This window comes from Panulirus ornatus, chromosome 6 (genome assembly GCF_036320965.1).
Source record: "Panulirus ornatus isolate Po-2019 chromosome 6, ASM3632096v1, whole genome shotgun sequence".
NCBI classification, from domain to species: domain Eukaryota; kingdom Metazoa; phylum Arthropoda; class Malacostraca; order Decapoda; family Palinuridae; genus Panulirus; species Panulirus ornatus.
In genome coordinates, this window is record NC_092229.1 from 24014730 (window position 1) to 24038657 (window position 23928).

A 23928-nucleotide genomic window follows, 5' to 3' on the forward strand; every position below is an offset into this window, starting at 1 on the left:
AAGGGGGAGGGTGTATATTTTGGAAATGAGATGTTTAAGGACAATATCCGGTGTGAGGTGGTTTGATCGAGTAAGTAATGAAAGGGTAAGAGAGATGTGTGGTAATAAAAAGAGTGTGGTTGAGAGAGCAGAGGAGGGTGTATTGAAATGGTTTGGTCACATGGAGAGAATGAGTGAGGAAAGATTGACTAAGAGGATATATGTGTCAGAGGTGGAGGGAACGAGGAGAAGTGGGAGACCAAATTGGAGGTGGAAAGATGGAGTGAAAAAGATTTTGTGTGATCGGGGCCTGAACATGCAGGAGGGTGAAAGGAGGGCAAGGAATAGAGTGAATTGGAACAATGTGGTATACCGGGGTCGACGTGCTGTCAATGGATTGAACCAGGGCATGTGAAGCATCTGGGTTAAACCATGGAAAGTTTTGTGGGGCCTGGATGTGGAAAGGGAGCTGTGGTTTCGGTGCATTATACATGACAGCTAAAGACTGAGCATGAACGAATGTGGCCTTTGTTGTCTTTTCCTAGTGCTACCTCGCACACGTGCAGGGGGAGGGGGTTGTCATTTCATGTGTGGCAGGGTGGCGCCGGGAATGAATAAAGGCAGCAAGTATATGTTACTTACATGTGTATATATGTAATGTCTGTGTATGTATATATATGTATACGTTGAAATGTATAGGTATGTATATGTGCATGTGTGGACATGTATGTATATAAATGTGTATGTGGGTGGGTTGGGCCATTCTTTCATCTGTAACGTGGGAGACAGTGACAAAGTATAATAAAATAAATAGATAATTAAAAATACATATACACGTACAAATTCATACTCGCTCGCCTTCATCCATTCCCAGTGCCATCTCACCCCCATAGGAAACAGCATCGTCACCCCCTGCGTCAGTGATGTAGTGCCAGGACACTGATGAAGAAAGGCCACATCCGCTTAAATCCATATATGAGCTGTCATATGTAATGCATCAAAACTCCAGCTCCTTATCTAGAACCAGGCCCCACAGACCTTCCCATGTTTTACCCCGGGTGGTTCACATACCCTGGTTCAGTCCAATGATGGCATGTTGATGCCAGTATACCATATTGTTCCATTTTACTCCATTCTTTGCTCATCTTTCACCCTTCTGCATGCTCAGGCCCCGACTGCTCAAAATCTTTTTCACTTCATCCTTCCAACTTCAATTTGATTTCCTGGTCCTCCTTGTTCCCTCCACTTTTGACACATATATCCTCTCTGTCAGCCTTTCCTTGTTCATTTTCTCCATATGTCCAAACCGTTTTAACAGACCCTCTTCTGCTCTCTCAACCACACTTTTTTTTTTTTTACTTCCACACATCTCTCTTACTCTTCATCACTTACTCGATCAAACTGCCTCACATCACATGTTGTCCTTAAACACTTCATTCCCTGAACATCCACCCTCCTCTGTGCAACCCTATCTACAGCCCATGCCTTGCAACCATATGACATTGTTCCAACTACTATTCCTTCGGACATACCCATTTTTGCTCACCGAAATAACGTTCTCTCTTTCCAATCATTCTTCATTGCTCCCAGAACCTTCACCACCTCCCCCACTATATGACCCACTTCCATTTCCATGATTTCATTTGCTGCCAAATCCACTCCCAGGTATCTAGAACACTTCACTTCTTTCAATTTTTCTCCATTCAAACTTACATTCCAACTAACTTCAACCCTGCTGAACCTAATAGCCTTACTTTTATTCACATTTACTCTAAACATTCTCCTTTCACACACAATTTCAAACTTTTTTTCATACACATTCGCCATTTCCTGCACTAGTGAGGTATCGTTAAGAACAGAGGACTAAGCCCAAGAGGGATAATCCTCACATGACCCCTTCACTGTTCCTTCTTTTGGAAAAGTAAAAAACTGGAGAGGAGGATTTCCAGTCCCCGCTCCTTCCCTTGTAGTCACCTTTTACAAAACACAGGGAACACCTGGGAAGTATTCTTTCTCCCCTATCCACAGAGATACAATTCCAAACTATTATTCATTTTATTCATTGTACATAATTGCTGTTTCCCATGTTAGTGAGGTAGCATCAGGAAATAAACAAAGTATGGCCCATCCACTCATATACACATATATGTACATAAATGCCCACATATGCACATATACATATCAGCATATACATACATATACATATATGTACGCAGACACTACATAAACACACATGTACATATTCATACTTTGCTTGCCCTTATCTATTCCTGTCGCTAACCCGCCCCACAGGAAAACAGCATCGCTATACCCTGCTTCAGTGAGGTGGTGCCAGGAATACAGAAAAACAAGGCCACATTCATTCACACTCAGTCTCTAGCTTTCATGTGTAATGTACCGAAAACCATAGCTCCCTATTCACATCCAGGCCCCACAGACCTTTCCATGATTTATCCGAGATGATTCACATATACCCTGGTTCAGTCCATTGACAGCACATCTACCCCAGTATACCACATCGTTCCAATTTACTCTATTCCTTGCACGCCTCTCACCCTCCTGTATGTTTAGGCCCTGATCACTCCAAATCTTTTCACCCTGTCCTTCCACCTCCACTTTGTTCTCCCACTTCTCCTTCCCTCCACCTCTGACACATATATCCTCTTTGTCAATCTTTCCTCACTCATTCTCTCCATATGTCCAAACCATTTCAGCACACCCTCTTCTGCTCTCTCAATCATAGTCTTTTTATTTCCACACATCCCTCTTACCCTTACATTACTTACTTGATCAAACCACCTCCCACCACATACTGTCCTCAAACATTTCATTTCCAACACATCCACCCTCCTCTGTACAGCCCTATCTATAGCCCATGCCTTGCAACCACATAACAATGTTGGAAATACTATTCCTTCAAACATACCCATTTGCTCTCTGAGATAACGATCTCTCCTTCCACACATTCTTCATCACTCCCAGAACCTTCTCCCCCTCCCCCACCCTGTGACTCACTTCCACTTCCATGGTTCCATCTGCTGCTAAGTCCACTTCAAGATATCTAAAACACTTCACTTCCTCCAATTTTTCTCCATTCAAACTTACATCCCAATTAACCTGTCCCTCAAACCTACTGAACCTAATTACCTTGTTCTTATTCACATTTACTCTCAACTATCTCCTTTCACACACTTTTCCAAACTCAGTCACCAACCTCTGCAGCTTCTCACACGAATCAGTCACTAGACCTGTATCATCAGTGTACAACTGACTCACTTTCCAGGCCCTCTCATCCCCAACAAATTGCATACTTTTCCCCTCTCTCCAAAACTCTTGCATTCACCTCCCTAACCACCCCATCCATAAACAAACTAAACAACCATGGGGACATTACACCCCTGCCACAAACTGACATTCACTGGGAACCAATCACCTTCCTCTCTTCCTACTCATACACATGCCTTACATCCTTGGTAAAAACTTTTCACTGATTCTAAAAACTTACCTTCCACAACATATGCTCTTCCAAACTAAGTCACCAATATTTACATATTTCTATATAATGGTTGATCGCCATTTCCCATGTTAGTGAGGTAGCGCTAGGAACAGATGAAGAAAGGCCACATCTGCTCATATCCACTCTCTAACTGTCATGTGTAAAGCACCAAAACCACGGCTCCCAATTTACAACCAGGCCCTACAGAACTTTCTATGGTTTTCCCTGGATGCTTCACATGCCCTGGTTAAGTCCACTGACAGAACATTGACCCCAGTATACCACATCATTCCAATTCACTCTATCCCACCCACGCCTTTCACCCTTAAGTCTATTCAGGACCCAATCACTCAAAATCTCTCTCCCTCTATTCTTCCATCTCCAATTTGGTCTCCCTGTTCTCCTTGTTCCCTCCACTTCTGACATATATAGCCTCTTTCTCAACCTTTCCTCTCAAGGTGCAGAGGGACAGGTAAGGTGGGGCATGAGTTTAAATGGAGTAAATTTGGAAGATGTGACAGGTCTTAGATACCTGGGAATAAACATGGTAGCCAAAGGAACCATGGAAACAGAAGTGAGTCAAAAGGTGCCAAGGAGGCAAAGGTTTTGGGAGCACTGAATATGTGTGCAAAGAAAGGTCATTATGTGGGAGGGCAGAAATGGTTATGTTTCAAGTTATAGTAGTTCCACAGATGTTGAACGGATGTGAGGCATTGGCTATTGATGAGGATGTGGGAAGGAGTGTGCATGTGATGGAAATGAAATGTTTGAGGACAATATGTGGTGTGAGGTGGTTTGACTGAGCATTTAATAACAGGGTAAGAGAGAGGTGTGGTAATAAGAGTGTGGTTGAAAGAGCTGAAGAGGGTAGGGTGTGCTGAAATGGATTGGACATATAAAGAGAATGAGGGAGGAAAGATTGACAAAGAGGATATATTAGATGAAGGGACAAGGAAAATGGAGAAACCAAACTGAAGATGGAACAGTGGATGAAAAAAGATTTGGAGTGTTTAAGGCCTGAACATGCAGGAGGATTAAAGGTGCGCAAGGGACAGAGAGAACTGGATCAATGTGGTGTACAGGGGTTGATGGGCAGTCAATGGAGTGAATCTGGACATGTGAAGTGGCCATGGGAAGCCAATGAAAGGTGTGTGGGGCCTGATCCACACACCCTCTATCTCTCATTAAGCCACATTGTTCCTCCCAAGTCTTATAAACTATGCATGCCACCATCCTCTCAACAAAGTACCAGGTATACTCAATAGGCTTATACTTTTATAATTTGCATATTCACTTCTGTCCCCCTTGAAATTTACATAGTGGCACTAAACAGGCATTCTGCCATTGCTCGGGAACCTCACCTTTAGCCACAGATACATTACAAATCCTAGCTAACCAGTCATCAACACTGTCATCTCCTATCTTGAGAAATCTAACTGCTAACCAATCCATTCCTGTTGCTTTATCACACTTCATCCTAAGCATGCTGCTTTTTTTTTTTTATAAACACGGACATCTCTTCAAAATCCTAGAAATCTCAATCCAATTATCACTTTTTCACAGATAACTTTTAAAGACAACTTAACATACCAACCACTATGAGGTGCTATCTTCATCCAGTAATTACATCACTGTCTTGAGCTGCATCATTGATAGATGCCTATAACACTGGCTGGAGTATGACTTCATTCAATAAGGATTTTGCACAATTGTTTTGTCCAATTATATGGAATCCATATTGTTCTGTTTCTCATGTGTATGAAATTAAAAAAAAATGTTCTTACAGACTTTGAAAGGACAGGTGCCTTTGATATTTCACTGGAATTTCTATCCAGTTCATTTTCCATGAAGCTTAACGTCATCCCGAAACACTTGTCCTGTTCTGGGTTAAATTCTGTAGCTTCAGATGTCACAGATTATCAAAAAAATTTTAAGGACCTTGCATTTCTGTTTCTGACTAGAGTCAGATGCCCAGCATCTTACTTCTCCGGTAATTTCCCTTAACCTTATCATTGGCATTAGTAAACAGACATGATTTGTTAGATAACTACACAGATAATAATTTGCAAAGATGTACAAGAATTTGTAATAATCTTCTTACCTATTTGGAGATTTTGACACAAAAGGGTAAAGATATTTGAAATCTCTTCGAAATGATGGTCTGTATGTTGTGCTTCTAGTGTTACCATTGCAATCTGGGTAGGAGTTACACTGTTCTTCAAAAGAATCCTTCCCCTTTTCAGTGTCTTTAATTTCTTCTTCAAACCAGCTTACAAATGGATTCAGTGGGCCTACTGGATGCAAATATCGGTAATACAGAACCATGCAAATTAATCCTGAAAAAGAAAATACACTATTCACATTGTGCATATTACAGCAATCAAATTCAGTCTTCTTTATGGCATGACTAATGTAATATTCATATGGAATACTAAGAAATAGGTCTCCACCACTACCACCAATCAACACTGCCAGTAATACTTCCAGTGTTCACATCAAATTTCAAGTTAAATGGCTGGCCCTGGAACACATGCAGGCATAAAATACTTGGAACCATTTAGAATCCAAGCATTTACACATATCTTTGATGACTCTAGGGTGCAAAGGAAAATCCCTAACATCTAGAAACCTGCCAACATAATACCAATCCTAAAACCCTCTAGAAAATGTTCTCTTACTGCTTTACATCACTGCTATTCTCAGTATCTAAACTCTGTGAAAAACTAATCCACAACACAATCATACAGGCATCTCACTCTCACCTACACAGCATGGCTTCAGACTCAAACATTCTACCATCACACTACATAAAGAGCTCACACAACTTATCCTTGATGGATTCAACCAAAAACAATCTCTCTCCTGCATAGTACTAGAGGCAACAGACATAAAAAAAAAAAAAAAAGCATTTAAATCTGCCTGGTGAAGTTTTAGGGATCTTTTACCCCCACAGCCTGGGCTGGACCCAAGATATTGGTTGACATTGTCACCTGACGCATCCTCACACAAAAAATACTAGACACCATCCTCCATGGCAATAACAAAAAGTGATTGGCCAATTTCATAGCTGGCTGCCAAGCCAGAATCACTCACAATGGCTTCACCACTAAAATACTTAAACTCTAAAATGGAGTTCCCCAAAGAACAGTTCTTTCTCTAACTCTCTTCAATCTCTTCTGACACAACCTTCCATTGGCTCTGGCACACTTCAACATGAAGATCTCATCATATGAAGATGACTTAATAATTGCATCACAACACCCTGACACCATAGTAGCAACATCAAACATGCAGCACTAAATTATACAACCAAAACAATAGCACCTCACCAAAAACAGAATGTCTACATAGCCACAAAAGTTTTCAACCAATTCTTTAATCTCAGATAAAAAACAAGTCCAGCACACACCCTCCAGTCAGCTTGAATGGACGTTAAACCCTGCTAAAAAAAAAAAAAAAAAAAAAAAATGTAGGCATCACATATACATCAATAACATATTCACAAAAGTTACACATACAACTAAATGCCTTCTGGCACTAGATATGGACAAGAAAGAGAACCACTCAACATCCTTTAAACACAATTCATTTGTTCCACTTTAAACTATGCCTTACCTGCCTGATCCTCCATCCCCCCAAAATCAAATATATTAAAACTGCAAGCCAAATGATATAGTGCATCAGAACAATCCCTGGCTGCCCATTAACCACAAACATACATCATCTTCACAATGAAACAAAGATCCTCCCAGTACAGTCTCACCTTGACATGATCAGCACTCAATTTTATGCATAAGCCCTATACCCCTCCAACCTAAACCACTTTATAACAAACCATTACCCCTCCAAAAGAAATAATAAGTTTACCCTCGCCTCATACTTCAGGAACCTCTACTCAAATATCCCCCACCTTCAACAAATATAACACTGACAAAACACACACCTTGATATAACCTAACAAGCACTAAACAATTGACTTCCCAGCTCAGCTTTAAACTCCACTGCATCAGACAGAAACCACACTCCGCAAACAAACAAGAATCACACTCTGCTTACACTTTGGACATCATCCACCACAACAAAAGTACAAATATTGTTTCAGCATATTCCAAGACCCTTCATGTCCACAATGCAACTACCATAATGAAGACATTGAGCTCTTCCTACTCCATTCCCCTGCACTTTCTGCATATAGACACACAGACACAAACACACTATTAAGAGAATAGTTAAAGACACAAACTGTCTGCTGACAAACACCATAATAACTTTCAAGTTTGTGGATAAAGAAAGATTTAGCAAGGGCAAAACTTGAATATGCATCACAAATTTGGTCACTGCACCAACACAAGGACAATGAATTCATAGAGAAGGTCCAGAGGAAGGCAACAAAGATGGTGCCAAAATGAAGAGCTGAGTTACAGGAAAAGGGAGGAACTTTAAATCTGTCCACCTTGGAAGAGAGAAGAGTGAGGGTTACCTGATCACAACCTTTAAAGTTTCTAAAAGAGATCAACAATGTGAACATAGAACAATTCTTTGATGAAAGCAGGGATAAAGCAACCACAGGACATAACATGAAATTAATTAAGAAACTTGTTAATGAGGTAAAGTAATGTTTTATTGTATAAGAGTGTTGGATCAAAGGAACAGAATGATTGAGAACATTGTTAATGCAGAGAGCATGCATAAATTTAAGAGGCTCTAAGAGAGTGGGGAATGTTCAAGAGATGGGCCCCAGTGAGCAGAAAAAAATTACCTCTCTGCACAGTACAAACAGGTAATTACATCACAACACTTTATGAACAGTTATCCCTTCCAATGGATGTGGCCAGCTTCTTGAAAGATGCAGGAGTCTCATAAGAATACAAGGGATTGCTAGGAGATAAAGGTAAGATAAGGTATAATCAAATAAATAGATAAATCAATAAACTAAGTAAATAAATTATTCATTTTATTTAAATTTATTATACTCTGTCGCTGTCTCCTGTGTTAGCAAGGTAGCACGAGGAAACAGACGAAAGAATGGCCCAACCCACCCACATACACATGTATACACATAAATGCCCACACACGCACATATACATACCTAAACATTTCAACGTATACATACATATACATACACAGACATATACATATATACACATGCACATTTTCATACATGCTACCTTCATCCATTCGTGCCGCCAACCTGCCAAACATGAAATGAACACAACCCCCACCCCCCCTGCACGCAAGGTAGCACTAGGAAAGGTAAACAAAGGCCATATTCATCCACATTCAGACTCTAGCTGTCATGTGTAATGCACCGCAACCACAGCTCCCTTTCCACGTCCAGGCCCCACAAATTTTTCCATGGTTTACCCCCAGACACTTCACATGCCCTGGTTCAATCCATTGACAGTACATCGACCCTGGTATACCTCATAGTTCCAATTCACTCTATTCCTTGCACGCCTTTCACCCTCCTGCATGTTCAGGTCCCGATTGCTCAAAATCTTTTTCACTCCATCCTTCCACCTCCAATTTGGTCTCCCACTTCTCCTTGTTCCTTCCACCTCTTTGTCACTCTTTCCTCACTCTCCATGTGACCAAACCATTTCAATACACCCTCGTCTGCTCTCTCAACCACACTCTATTACTATCTCTCTTGCCCTTTCATTACTTACTCGATCAAACCACCTCACACCACATATTGTCCTCAAACATCTCATTTCCAACACATCCACCCTCCTCTGCACAACCCTATCTATCGCCCATGCATCACAACCATATAACATTGTTGGAACCACAATTCCTTCAAACATACCCATTTTTGCTTTCCAAGATAATATTCTCACCTTCCACGCATTCTTCAACGCTCCAATAACTTTCGCCCCCTCCCCCACCCTGTGACTCATTTCCGCTTCCATGGTTCTGTTCGCTGCCAAATCCACTCCCAGATATCTAAAACACTTTACTTCCTCCAGTTTTTCTCCATTCAAACTTACCTCCCAGTCACTTGTCCCTTAACCCTATTGAAACTAATAACCTTGCTCTTATTCACATTTACTCTCAGCTTTCTTCTTTCACACACTTTACCAAACTCAGTCACCAACTTCTGCAGTTTCTCACCCAAATCAGCCACTAGTGCTGTATCATTAGCGAACAACAACTGACTCACTTCCCAAGCCCTCTCATCCACAACAGACTACATACTTGCCCCTCTCTCCAAAACTCTTCCATTCACCTCCCTAACAACCTCATCCATAAACAAATTAAACAACCATGGAGATATCATGCATCCCTGCTGCAAACCGACTCCCACAGGGAACCAATCACTTTCCTCTCTTCCTACATGTACATATGCCTTACATCCTCCATAAAAGCTTTTCACTGCTTCTAGCAACTTATCTCCCACACTATATACTCTTAATACCTTCCAAAAAGCTTTCTATCAACTCTATCATATGCCTTCTCCAGATCCATAAATGCTACCATACAAATCCATTTGCTTTTCTAAGTATTTCTCACATACATTCTTCAAAGCAAACACCTGATCCACACATCCTCAACCACTTTTGAAACCACACTGCTCTTCCCCAATCTGATGCTCTGTATATTCCTTGACCCTCGCAATCAGTACCCTCCCATATAATTTCCCAGGAATACTCAACAAACTTATACCTCTAAAATTTGAGCACTCACTTTTATCCCCTTTTCCTTTGTACAATGGCACTATGCAAGCATTCCGCCAATCCTGAGGAACCTCACCATGAGTCATACACACATTAAATAACCTTACCAACCAGTCAACAGTACAGTCACCCCCTTTTTTAATAAATTCCACTACAATACCATCTTCTGCAAAGCTTTTACTACCTCTTCTCTGTTTACCAATTCATTCTCCCTAACCCTCTCACTTTGCACACCACCTCGACTAAAACACCCTATATCTGCCACTCTATCATCAAACACATTCAACAAACCTTCAAAATACTCACTCCATCTCCTTCTCACATCACCACTTCTTGTTATCACCTCCCCATTAGCCCCCTTCACTGAAGTTCCCATTTGTTCCCTTATCTTACGCACTTTATTTACCTCCTTCCAAACCATCTCTTTATTCTCCCTAAAATTTAATGATACTCTCTCATCCCAACTCTCATTTGCCCTCTTTTTCACCTCTTGCACCTTTCTCTTGACCTCCTACCTCTTTCTTTTATAAATCCCCAACTCATTTGCATTATTTCCCTGCAAAAATCTTCCAAATGCCTCTCTCTTCTCTTTCACTAATCATCTTACTTCTTCATCCCACCACTCACTACCCTTTCTAATCTGCCCATCTCCCACGCTTCTCATGCCACAAGCATCTTTTGCGCAAGCCATCACTGCTTCCCTAAATATATCCCATTCCTCCCGTACTCCCCTTATGTCCTTTGTTCTCACCTTTTTCCATTCTGTACTCAGTCTCTCCTGGTACTTCCTCACACATGTCTCCTTTCCAAGCTCACTTACTCTCACCACTCTCTTCACCCCAACATTCTCTCTTCTTTTCTGAAAACCTCTACAAATTTTCACCTTTGCCTCCATAAGATAATGATCAGACATCCCTCCAGCTGCACCTCTCAGCACATTAACATCCAAATGTCTCTCTTTCACACACCTATCAATTAACACGTAATCCAATAATGCTCTCTGGCCATCTCTCCTACTTACATACGTATACATATATATATATATATATATATATATATATATCTTTTTAAACCAGGTATTTCCAATCACCAGTCCTTTTTCAGCACATAAATCTACAAGCTCTTCACCATTTCGGTTTACAACACTGAACACCCCATGTACACCAATTATTCCCTCAACTGCCACATTACTCACCTTTGCATTCAAATCACCCATCACTATAACCCAGTCGAGTGCATCAAAACTATTAACACACTCACTCAGCTGCTCCCAAAACACTTCCCTCTCATGATCTTTCATCTCATGCCCAGGTGCATATGCACCCATCTCTCTCCATCCACTTTCAGTTTTACCCATAGCAATCTAGAGTTTACTTTCTTACACTCTATCACATACTCCCACAGCTCCTGTTTCAGGAGTAGTGCTACTCCTTCCCTTGCTCTTGTCCTCTCACTAACCCCTGACTTTACTCCCAAGACATTCCCAAACCACTTTTCCCCTTTACCCTTGAGGTTCGTTTCACTCAGAGCCAAAACATCCAGGTTCCTTTCCTCAAACATTCTACCTATCTCTCCTTTTTTCTCATCTTGGTTACATCCACACACATTTAGACACCCCAATCTGAGCCTTCGAGGAGGATGAGCACTCCCCGCATGACTGCTTCTTCTGTTTCCCCTTTTAGAAAGTTAAAATACAAGGAGGGGAGGGTTTTCAGCCCCCTGCTCCCATTCCCTTTAGTCGCCTTCTACGACAAGTGAGGAATGCGTGGGAAGTATTCTTTCTCCCCTATCCCCTATACATCCCTGAGGACTGGAGATTGGCAATACCTGGTTTAAAATGACATATACATAAGTATATGTATGTGAGTAGGAGAGATGGCCAGAGGGAGTTACGGGATTACATGTTAATTGATAGGATAGTGAAAAAAGAGACTTTTGGATGTTAATGTGCTGAGAGGGACAGCTGGAGAGATGTCTGATCTGATGTCTGTGGAGGCGAAGGTGAAGATTTGTAGGTTTTCAGAATAAAAGAGAAAATGTTGGGGAGAAGAGAGTGGTGAGAGTAAGTGAGCTTGGAAAGGACACTTGTGTGAAGAAGTACTAGGAGAGATGGAGTGCAGAATAGCAAAAGGTGAGAGCAAAGGACATAAGGGGAGTGGGGGAGGAATGGGATGCATTTAGGGAAGCAGGGATGGCTTGCACAACAGATGCATATGGCATGAGAAAGGTGGGAGGTGGCAGATTAGAAAGGGCAGTGAGTAGTTGGATGAAGAAGTAAGATTGTTAGTGAAAGAAAAGAAAGAGGCCTTTGGATAATTTTTGCAGGGAAGGAGTGCAAATGACTGGGAGATATATAAGAGAAGGCAGTGGAAGGTCAAGAGAAAGGTGCAAGAGGTGAAAGAGAGGGCAAATGAGAGTTGGGATGAGAGAGTATCATTAAACTTTAGGGAGAATAAAAAGATATTTTGGAAGGAGGTAAATAAAGTGCGTAAGACAAGAGAACAGACGGGAACATCGGTGAAGAGGGCAAATGGAGAGGTAATAACAAATAGTGATGAAGTGAGGAGATGAAGTGAGTATTTTAAAGGTTTGTTGAATGTGTTTGATGACAGAGTGGCAGATATAGGGTGTTTTTGGCGGGGTGGTGTGCGAAGTGAGAGGGTCAGGGAGAATGGTTTTGTAAACAGAGAAGAGGTGGTAAAAGCTCTGCGGAAGATGAAAGCTGGCCAGGTGGCGGTTTGATGGTATTGGAGTAGAATTCATTAGAAAAGAAGGTGACTGTGTTGTTGACTGGTTGGTAAGGATATTCAATGTATGTATGGATCATGGTGAAGTGCCTTAGGATTGGCAGAATGCATGCATAGTGCCATTGTACAAAGGGAAAAGGGATAAAGGTGAGTGTTCAAATTATAGAGGCAAAAGATTGTTGAATATTCCTGGGAAATCATACGGAAGGGTATTGATTGAGAGGGTAAAGGAATGTACAGAGCATCAGATTGGGGAGGAGCAGTGTGGTTTCAGAAGTGATAAAGGATGTGTGGATCAGGTGTTTGCTTTGAGGAATGCATGTAAGAAACACTTAGAAAAACAGATGGCTCTGTATGCAGCATTTATGGATCTGGAGAAGTCATATGATATGGTTGACAGAGATGCTTTGAGGAAGGTTTTAAGAATATATGGTGTGGGAGGTAAGTTGCTAGAGGCAGTGAAAAGTTTTTACCAAGGATGTAAGGCATGTGTATGAGTAGGAAGAGAGGAAAAAGACTGGTTCCCAGTGAGTATTGGTTTGCAACAGGGGTGCATGATACCTCCATGGTTATTTAATTTGTTTATAGATGGGGTGGTTGTTAGGGAGGTGAATGCAAGAGTTTTGGAGAGAGGGGCGAGTATGCAGTCTGTTCTGGATGAGAGGGTTTGGGAAGTGAGTCAATTGTTCGTTGATGATACAGTGCTAGTGCTTGATTTGGGTGAGAAACTGCAAAAGTTGGTGACTGAGTTTGGAAAAGTCTGTCAAAAAAGAGGGTTGAGAGTAAATGTGAATAAGAGCAAGGTTATTAGGTTCAGTTGGGTTGAGGGACACATTAATTGGAGGTAAAAAAATTGGAAAAAAAAAAAATGAACGTCACATAATGGATCAACCTCTGGCTATGGAAAAGGAAATATAAATTGTACATTTCCTTTTCCATAGCCAGAGGTTGATCCATTATGTGACGTTCATTTTTTTTTTTTCATTCTTTTCAAGCTAAAAGTTTGTTTTCTAAATTGTTTCTTACATTTTTCATATGTATATATATGTATGTGTGTGTGTGTGTGTATGTGCGTATGTGTGTGTGTGTGTGTGTGTGTGTGTGTATATATATATATGTATTTATCCCTGGGGATAGGGGTGAAAGAATACTTCCCACGTATTCCTCGCGTGTCGTAGAAAGCGACTAGAGGGGACGGGAGCAGGGGGCCAGAAATCCTCCCCTCCTTGTATTAACTTTCTAAAATGGGAAACAGAAGAAGGAGTCACGCGGGGAGTGCTCATCCTCCTCGAAGGCTCAGAGTGGGGTGCCTAAATGTGTGTGGATGTAACCAAGATGTGAAAAAAGGAGAGATAGGTAGTATGTTTGAGGAAAGGAACCTGGATGTTTTGGCTCTGAGTGAAACGAAGCTCAAGGGTAAAGGGGAAGAGTGGTTTGGAAATGTCTGGGGAGTGAAGTCAGGGGTTAGTGAGAGGACAAGAGCAAGGGAAGGAGTAGCAATACTCCTGAAACAGGAGTTGTGGGAGTATGTGATAGAATGTAAGAAAGTAAATTCTCGATTAATATGGGTAAAATTGAAAGTTGATGGAGAGAGGTGGGTGATTATTGGTGCATATGCACCTGGGCATGAGAAGAAAGATCATGAGAGGCAAGTGTTTTGGGAGCAGCTAAATGAGTGTGTTAGCGGTTTTGATGCACGAGACCGGGTTATAGTGATGGGTGATTTGAATGCAAAGGTGAGTAATGTGGCAGTTGAGGGAATAATTGGTATGCATGGGGTGTTCAGTGTTGTAAATGGAAATGGTGAAGAGCTTGTAGATTTATGTGCTGAAAAAGGACTGATGATTGGGAATACCTGGTTTAAAAAGCGAGATATACATAAGTATACTTATGTAAGTAGGAGAGATGGCCAGAGAGCGTTATTGGATTACGTGTTAATTGACAGGCGTGCGAAAGAGAGACTTTTGGATGTCAATGTGCTGAGAGGTGCAACTGGAGGGATGTCTGATCATTATCTTGTGGAGGCTAAGGTGAAGATTAGTATGGGTTTTCAGAAAAGAAGAGTGAATGTTGGGGTGAAGAAGGTGGTGAGAGTAAGTGAGCTTGGGAAGGAGACCTGTGTGAGGAAGTATCAGGAGAGACTGTGTACAGAATGGAAAAAGGTGAGAACAATGGAAGTAAGGGGAGTGGGGGAGGAATGGGATGTATTTAGGGAATCAGTGATGGATTGCGCAAAAGATGCTTGTGGCATGAGAAGAGTGGGAGGTGGGCTGTTTAGAAAGGGTAGTGAGTGGTGGGATGAAGAAGTAAGAGTATTAGTGAAAGAGAAGAGGGAGGCATTTGGACGATTTTTGCAGGGAAAAAATGCAATTGAGTGGGAGAAGTATAAAAGAAAGAGACAAGAGGTCAAGAGAAAGGTGCAAGAGGTGAAAAAAAGGGCAAATGAGAGTTGGGGTGAGAGACTATCAGTAAATTTTAGGGAGAATAAAAAGATGTTCTGGAAGGAGGTAAATAGGGTGCGTAAGACAAGGGAGCAAATGGGAACTTCAGTGAAGGGCGTAAATGGGGAGGTGATAACAAGTAGTGGTGATGTGAGAAGGAGATGGAATGAGTATTTTGAAGGTTTGTTGAATGTGTCTGATGACAGAGTGGCAGATATAGGGTGTTTTGGTCGAGGTGGTGTGCAAAGTGAGAGGGTTAGGGAAAATGATTTGGTAAACAGAGAAGAGGTAGTAAAAGCTTTGCGGAAGATGAAAGCCGGCAAGGCAGCAGGTTTGGATGGTATTGCAGTGGAATTTATAAAAAAAGGGGGTGACTGTATTGTTGACTGGTTGGTAAGGTTATTTAATGTATGTATGACTCATGGTGAGGTGCCTGAGGATTGGCGGAATGCGTGCATAGTGCCATTGTACAAAGGCAAAGGGGATAAGAGTGAGTGCTCAAATTACAGAGGTATAAGTTTGTTGAGTATTCCTGGTAAATTATATGGGAGGGTATTGATTGAGAGGGTGAAGGCATGTACAGAGCATCAGATTGGGGAAGAGCAGTGTGGTTTCAGAAGTGGTAGAGGATGTGTGGATCAGGTGTTTGCTTTGAAGAATGTATGTGAGAAATACTTAGAAAAGCAAATGGATTTGTATGTAGCATTTATGGATCTGGAGAAGGCATATGATAGAGTTGATAGAGATGCTCTGTGGAAGGTATTAAGAATATATGGTGTGGGAGGCAAGTTGTTAGAAGCAGTGAAAAGTTTTTATCGAGGATGTAAGGCATGTGTACGTGTAGGAAGAGAGGAAAGTGATTGGTTCTCAGTGAATGTAGGTTTGCGGCAGGGGTGTGTGATGTCTCCATGGTTGTTTAATTTGTTTATGGATGGGGTTGTTAGGGAGGTAAATGCAAGAGTCTTGGAAAGAGGGGCAAGTATGAAGTCTGTTGGGGATGAGAGAGCTTGGGAAGTGAGTCAGTTGTTGTTCGCTGATGATACAGCGCTGGTGGCGGATTCATGTGAGAAACTGCAGAAGCTGGTGACGGAGTTTGGTAAAGTGTGTGGAAGAAGAAAGTTAAGAGTAAATGTGAATAAGAGCAAGGTTATTAGGTACAGTAGGGTTGAGGGTCAAGTCAATTGGGAGGTAAGTTTGAATGGAGAAAAACTGGAGGAAGTGAAGTGTTTTAGATATCTGGGAGTGGATCTGTCAGCGGATGGAACCATGGAAGCGGAAGTGGATCATAGGGTGGGGGAGGGGGCAAAAATTTTGGGAGCCTTGAAAAATGTGTGGAAGTCGAGAACATTATCCCGGAAAGCAAAAATGGGTATGTTTGAAGGAATACTGGTTCCAACAATGTTGTATGGTTGCGAGGCGTGGGCTATGGATAGAGTTGTGCGCAGGAGGATGGATGTGCTGGAAATGAGATGTTTGAGGACAATGTGTGGTGTGAGGTGGTTTGATCGAGTAAGTAACGTAAGGGTAAGAGAGATGTGTGGAAATAAAAAGAGCGTGGTTGAGAGAGCAGAAGAGGGTGTTTTGAAGTGGTTTGGGCACATGGAGAGAATGAGTGAGGAAAGATTGACCAAGAGGATATATGTGTCGGAGGTGGAGGGAACGAGGAGAAGAGGGAGACCAAATTGGAGGTGGAAAGATGGAGTGAAAAGGATTTTGTGTGATCGGGGCCTGAACATGCAGGAGGGTGAAAGGAGGGCAAGGAATAGAGTGAATTGGAGCGATGTGGTATACAGGGGTTGACGTGCTGTCGGTGGATTGAGTCGAGGCATGTGAGGCGTCCGGGGTAAACCATGGAAAGCTGTGTAGGTATGTATATTTGCGTGTGTGGACGTATGTATGTACATGTGTATGGGGGGGGTTGGGCCATTTCTTTCGTCTGTTTCCTTGCGCTACCTCGCAAACGCGGGAGACAGTGACGAGGTATAAAAAAAAAAAAAAAAAAAAAAAAAAAAAAAAGGTTTGAATGGAGAAAAACTGAAGGAAGTGAAGTGTTTTAGATATTTGGTAGTGGACTAAGCAGCAGATGAAACCATGGAAGTGGAAGTGAGTCACAGGGTGGGGGAGGGGGTGAAGGCTCTGGGAGTGTTGAAGAATGTGTGGAAGGCAAGAACATTATCTCAGAGAGCAAAAATGGTAGTTTGAAGGATAGTGGTTCCAACAATGTTATATGGTTGCGAGGCACAGGCGATAGATAGGGTTGTGCAGAGAATGGTGGATGTGTTGGAAATGAAATGTTTGAGGACAATAGGTGGTGTGAGGTGGTTTGATCGAGCAAGTAAGGAAAGGGTAAGAGATGTGTGGTTAAAAAGAGAGGGTGGTTGAGAGCAGAAGAGGGTGTATTGAAATGGTTTGGATACATGAAGAGAATGAGTGAGGAAAGACTGACAAAGAGGATATATGTGTCAGAAGTGGAGGGAACAAGGAGTGGGAGACCTTATTGGAGGTGGAGGGATGGAGTGAAAAAGATTTTGAGTGATCGGGGCCTGAGCATACAGGAGTTTGAAAGGTGTGCAAGAAACAGAGTGAATTGGAACAATGTGGTATACCAGGGTCGAACTGCTGTCAATGGATTTAACCGGGGCGTGTGAAGCATCTGGAGTAACCCATGGAAAGGTCTGTGGGGCCTGGATGTGGAAAGGGAGCTGTGGTTTCGGTGGATTACACATGACAGCTAGAGACTGAGTGTGAATGAATGTGGCCTTTTTTGTCTTTTGATGGTGCTACCTCACTAGAGGGCAGGGGGTGTGTGTGTATGCTATTTCATCTATGGCAGGGTGGTGACAAGAATGGATGAAAGCAGCAAGGATGAATATGTACATGTGGTGGCCCCCCCCCCAAGAAGGATCAGAGAAGGGGGCCATGTGAGGATATTCCCTGAAAGGCCCAGTGCTCTGTTCTTAACGCTACCTCGCTAACGCGAGAAATGGCGAATAGTTTGAAAGAAAAGAAAGCATATATATGTGTATGTCTGTGTATGTATATGTATGTATACACTGAAATGTATATATATATATGTATATGTGTGTGTGGGGGCATTTATGTATATACATGTGTATGTGGGTGGGTTGGGCCATTCCTCGTCTGTTTTCTTGCGCTACCTCGCTAATGCGGGAGACAACGATCAAGTATAATATAATATCCCTGAGGAATGAGAGAAAGAATTCTACCTCCATATTCCCTGTTTTTCATAGAAGGTGACTAAAGGGGCAGGAACGATAAGCTGGAAACCTATCTTTCCTATATTTCAGTTTCCAAAAGAGGAAACAGAGGGAGTCAGGCAGGGAGTGCTCATCCTCCTCAAAAGCTCAGATTGTGGTGTAGAAATGTGTGTGGATGTAACCAAGTTGAGAATAGAGGTGACATAGGTTGTATGTCTGAGGAAAGAAACCTGCATGGTCTGGCTCAGAGTGAAACGAAGCTCAAAGTTAAAGGGAAGAATGGTTTGTAAATGTCTTGGGATTAAAGTCAGGGGTTGGTGAGAGGACAAGAGCTAAGGAAGGAGTAGCACTACTACCGAAACAAGAGCTATGGAAGAGTGTGATAGAGAGTAAGGACGTAAAACTCTAGGCTGATGTGGGTAAAACTCAAAGTGGCCATGAGAAGAAAGATAATGAGAGGCAAGTGTTTTGGGAGCAGCTGAGTGAGTGTCTTAGCAGTTTTGGTGCACAAGACCAGGCATTATTGATGGGTGATTTAAATGCAAAGGTAAGTAATGTGGCAGGTGAGTGTATATGTGGTGTGCATGGGAGCACACAATACTCACCATGGGAAAATCTAGAGTTACAAAGAATGAGCTCTGTGAGTTAAGTACTGTTAAGTGTTAAGTGTGACAAGAAGAGATTGTATGTTTGTGGATAGAATGCCAGTAGACCATATGTGGGTGAGGCAGAAAGATAAGACAGTGACCTGGGTCAGAGGGGTGAAACCTGAGAACCACTCAAGTGCTGGCTCACTACTGATATGCATTCTACGGAGTAATTTTGTGTAAAAGTAGAAGTGTGAAAAAGCAATTAATTTACAATGACAATTTTTCTTGTTATACAAGTGGAAGAGTAAGTATTCATATCAGCATGGAATTCCGTATTTCACTTTAGCAAAATGGTCACAGGTTGATGACGGGAGTGAACTGAGACAATGTATGCACTTGATCCAACTGATAAGAGTGTGGAGTTGAAGATAATTAAAAAACTTCTGGGAAACAGAAGAAGGAGTCATGCAGGGAGTGCTCATCCTCCTCGAAGGCTCAGACTGGGGAGTTTAAATGTGTGGATGTAAGCAAGATGTGAAAAAAGGAGAGATAGGTAGTATGTTTGAGGAAAGGAACCTGGATGTTTTGGCTCTGAGTGAAACGAAGCTCAAGGGTAAAGGGGAAGAGGGTTTGCGAATGTCTTGGGAGTAAAGTCAGGGGTTAGTGAGAGGACAAGAGCAAGGGAAGGAGTAGCAGTACTCCTGAAACAGGAGTTGTAGGAGTATGTGATAGAATGTAAGAAAGTAAATTCTCGATTAATATGGGTAAAACTGAAAATTGATGGAGAGAGATGGGTGATTATTGGTGCATATGCACCTGGGCATGAGAAGAAAGATCATGAGAGGCAAGTGTTTTGGGAGCAGCTGAATGAGTGTGTTAGTGGTTTTGATGCACGAGACCGGGTTATAGTGATGAGTGATTTGAATGCAAAGGTGAGTAATGTGGCAGTTGAGGGAATAATTGGTATACATGGGGTGTTCAGTGTTGTAAATGGAAATGGTGAAGAGCTTGTAGATTTATGTGCTGAAAAAGGACTGGTGATTGGGGAATACCTGGTTTAAAAAGTGAGATATACATAAGTATACATATGTAAGTAGGAGAGATGGCCAGAGAGCGTTATTGGATTACGTGTTAATTGACAGGTGCGCGAAAGAGAGACTCTTGGATGTTAATGTGCTGAGAGGTGCAACTGGAGGGATGTCTGATCATTATCTTGTGGAGGCTAAGGTGAAGATTTGTATGGGTTTTCAGAAAAGAAGAGTGAATGTTGGGGTGAAGAGGGTGGTGAGAGTAAGTGAGCTTGGGAAGGAGACTTGTGTGAGGAAGTACCAGGAGAGACTGAGTACAGAATGGAAAAAGGTGAGAACAATGGAAGTAAGGGGAGTGGGGGAGGAATGGGATGTATTTAGGGAATCAGTGATGGATTGCGCAAAAGATGCTTGTGGCATGAGAAGAATGGGAGGTGGGTTGATTAGAAAGGGTAGTGAGTGGTGGTATGAAGAAGTAAGATTATTAGTGAAAGAGAAGAGAGAGGCATTTGGACGATTTTTGCAGGGAAAAAATGCAATTGAGTGGGAGATGTATAAAAGAAAGAGACAGGAGGTCAAGAGAAAGGTGCAAGAGGTGAAAATGAGGGCAAATGAGAGTTGGGGTGAGAGAGTATCATCAAATTTTAGGGAGAATAAAAAGATGTTCTGGAAGGAGGTAAATAAAGTGCGTAAGACAAGGGAGCAAATGGGAACTTCAGTGAAGGGCGCAAATGGGGAGGTGATAACAAGTAGTGGTGATGTGAGAAGGAGATGGAGTGAGTATTTTGAAGGTTTGTTGAATGTGTTTGATGATAGAGTGGCAGATATAGGGTGTTTTGGTCGAGGTGGTGTGCAAAGTGAGAGGGTTGGTTAGGGAAAATGATTTGGTAAACAGAGAAGAGGTAGTAAAAGCTTTGCGGAAGATGAAAGCCGGCAAGGCAGCAGGTTTGGATGGTATTGCAGTGGAATTTATTAAAAAAGGGGGTGACTGTATTGTTGACTGGTTGGTAAGGTTATTTAATGTATGTATGACTCATGGTGAGGTGCCTGAGGATTGGCGGAATGCGTGCATAGTGCCATTGTACAAAGGCAAAGGGGATAAGAGTGAGTGCTCAAATTACAGAGGTATAAGTTTGTTGAGTATTCCTGGTAAATTATATGGGAGGGTATTGATTGAGAGGGTGAAGGCATGTACAGAGCATCAGATTGGGGAAGAGCAGTGTGGTTTCAGAAGTGGTAGAGGATGTGTGGATCAGGTGTTTGCTTTGAAGAATGTATGTGAGAAATACTTAGAAAAGCAAATGGATTTGTATGTAGCATTTATGGATCTGGAGAAGGCATATGATAGAGTTGATAGAGATGCTCTGTGGAAGGTATTAAGAATATATGGTGTGGGAGGCAAGTTGTTAGAAGCAGTGAAAAGTTTTTATCGAGGATGTAAGGCATGTGTACGTGTAGGAAGAGAGGAAAGTGATTGGTTCTCAGTGAATGTAGGTTTGCGGCAGGGGTGTGTGATGTCTCCATGGTTGTTTAATTTGTTTATGGATGGGTTGTTAGGGAGGTGAATGCAAGAGTTTTGGAAAGAGGGGCAAGTATGAAGTCTGTTGTGGATGAGAGAGCTTGGGAAGTGAGTCAGTTGTTGTTCGCTGATGATACAGCGCTGGTGGCTGATTCATGTGAAAAACTGCAGAAGCTGGTGACTGAGTTTGGTAAAGTGTGTGAAAGAAGAAAGTTAAGAGTAAATGTGAATAAGAGCAAGGTTATTAGGTACAGTAGGGTTGAGGGTCAAGTCAATTGGGAGGTAAGTTTGAATGGAGAAAAACTGGAGGAAGTAAAGTGTTTTAGATATCTGGGAGTGGATCTGGCAGCGGATGGAACCATGCAAGCGGAAGTGAATCATAGGGTGGGGGAGGGGGCGAAAATCCTGGGAGCCTTGAAGAATGTGTGGAAGTCGAGAACATTATCTCGGAAAGCAAAAATGGGTATGTTTGAAGGAATAGTGGTTCCAACAATGTTGTATGGTTGCGAGGCGTGGGCTATGGATAGAGTTGTGCGTAGGAGGGTGGATGTGCTGGAAATGAGATGTTTGAGGACAATGTGTGGTGTGAGGTGGTTTGATCGAGTAAGTAATGTAAGGGTAAGAGAGATGTGTGGAAATAAAAAGAGCGTGGTAGAGAGAGCAGAAGAGGGTGTTTTGAAATGGTTTGGGCACATGGAGAGAATGAGTGAGGAAAGATTGACCAAGAGGATATATGTGTCGCTGGTGGAGGGAACGAGGAGAAGTGGGAGACCAAATTGGAGGTGGAAAGATGGAGTGAAAAAGATTTTGTGTGATCGGGGCCTGAACATGCAGGAGGGTGAAAGGAGGGCAAGGAATAGAGTGAACTGGATCGATGTGGTATACCGGGGTTGACGTGTTGTCAGTGGATTGAAGCAGGGCATGTGAAGCGTCTGGGGTAAACCATGGAATGTTGTGTGGGGCCTGGATGTGGAAAGGGAGCTGTGGTTTCGGGCACTATTGCGTGGCAGCTAGAGACTGAGTGTGAACGAATGAGGCCTTTGTTGTCTTTTCCTAGTGCTACCTCACACACGTGAGGGGGGAGGGGGATGGTATTCCATGTGTGGCGAGGTGGCGATGGGAGTGAATGGGGGCAGACAATGTGAATTGTGTGCATGGTTATATATGTATGTGTCTGTGTATGTATATATATGTGTACACTGAGATGTATAGGTATGTATATTTGCGTGTGTGGACGTGTGTGTGTGTATACATTGTGTACTGGGGTGGGTTGGGCCATTTCTTTCGTCTGTTTCCTTGCGCTACCTCGCAAACGCGGGAGACAGCGACAAAGCAAAATAAATAAATAAATAAATGAATAAAAATGTAGTACCTCAAGGGTCAGTCAATCTATCAAGTAATAGTTCCTATATATCTACTACCCTTCTTGACTAGCACGCGCATCCCATTCAATGGAAGATGATATTCGAGAATCTGGAGGGTCATTATCAACAATGATTATGTTTTACAGCTTACCTAATGTCATGCCTCCAAACACTACAGCTAAAGCTGTATATTTCAACCAGGGTTTATGTTGACTCATTATGTAGTAAGTCAGCACAAATGCAATATTCTCTGTCACAATAACCATGTAGAAAGTTAACATTCTCCATCGTGAATGTCCTTCCTGTGAAAGATATTAAGATCTGATTAATACTGTACTGTAAGAAATGATGACATGACATAAATTCTCTAAATTTCAACTCAAGTACCATAAGCAACTACTACTCATTTTTCAATTCATACTGACCAAATAAAGAAATAAAAACTTATAAGTAAAGTAAATTATATTGTTAAATATATGAATTTAAGTTAAATGGCCTCCATTTCGTTAGAAATTTGGAACCTCTAGCATGAGCATTAATCTTCACCATATACAGAAAGCAGAATGTACAGCAAAGTTGTGCAAAAAAAATAAAGTTATGGAAATGTATGCAAGGGAGGCATATCAAGATGGGGATAACAGGAGACTTTTATCATGGCCATCCCCTTGATGGGAGTCCCTGGAGGGAATGGGCATCAAAGATACAGATATATAGATAGAAAAATAAATGGGAAGGTTTCCAGTTACAGTGTTAGTACTTCAAATGACAGGTTTGAATATTTAATGAAAATGGAAAGTACTATCTGGTAAGAGGTGTTTATTAGTAAAATGGGTAATCAGAGAAAATGAGATTCAGGTTGAGGCAAAAGG

General features: G+C 42.0%; 1 protein-coding gene across 1 annotated transcript in view; it reads right to left on the reverse strand.

Moving 5' to 3' along the window:
* LOC139749131 (uncharacterized) overlaps positions 1–23928 on the reverse strand; it is a 93680-nt gene that overhangs the window by 33342 nt on the left and 36410 nt on the right. Inside the window, exons 6-7 of the mRNA XM_071662752.1 lie at positions 23211–23361; positions 5577–5811 (exon numbers count right to left, since the gene is read on the reverse strand). Of these exons, the coding sequence (XP_071518853.1) occupies positions 5577–5811; positions 23211–23361 (386 nt within the window). The remainder of the gene's footprint in view (positions 1–5576; positions 5812–23210; positions 23362–23928) is intronic.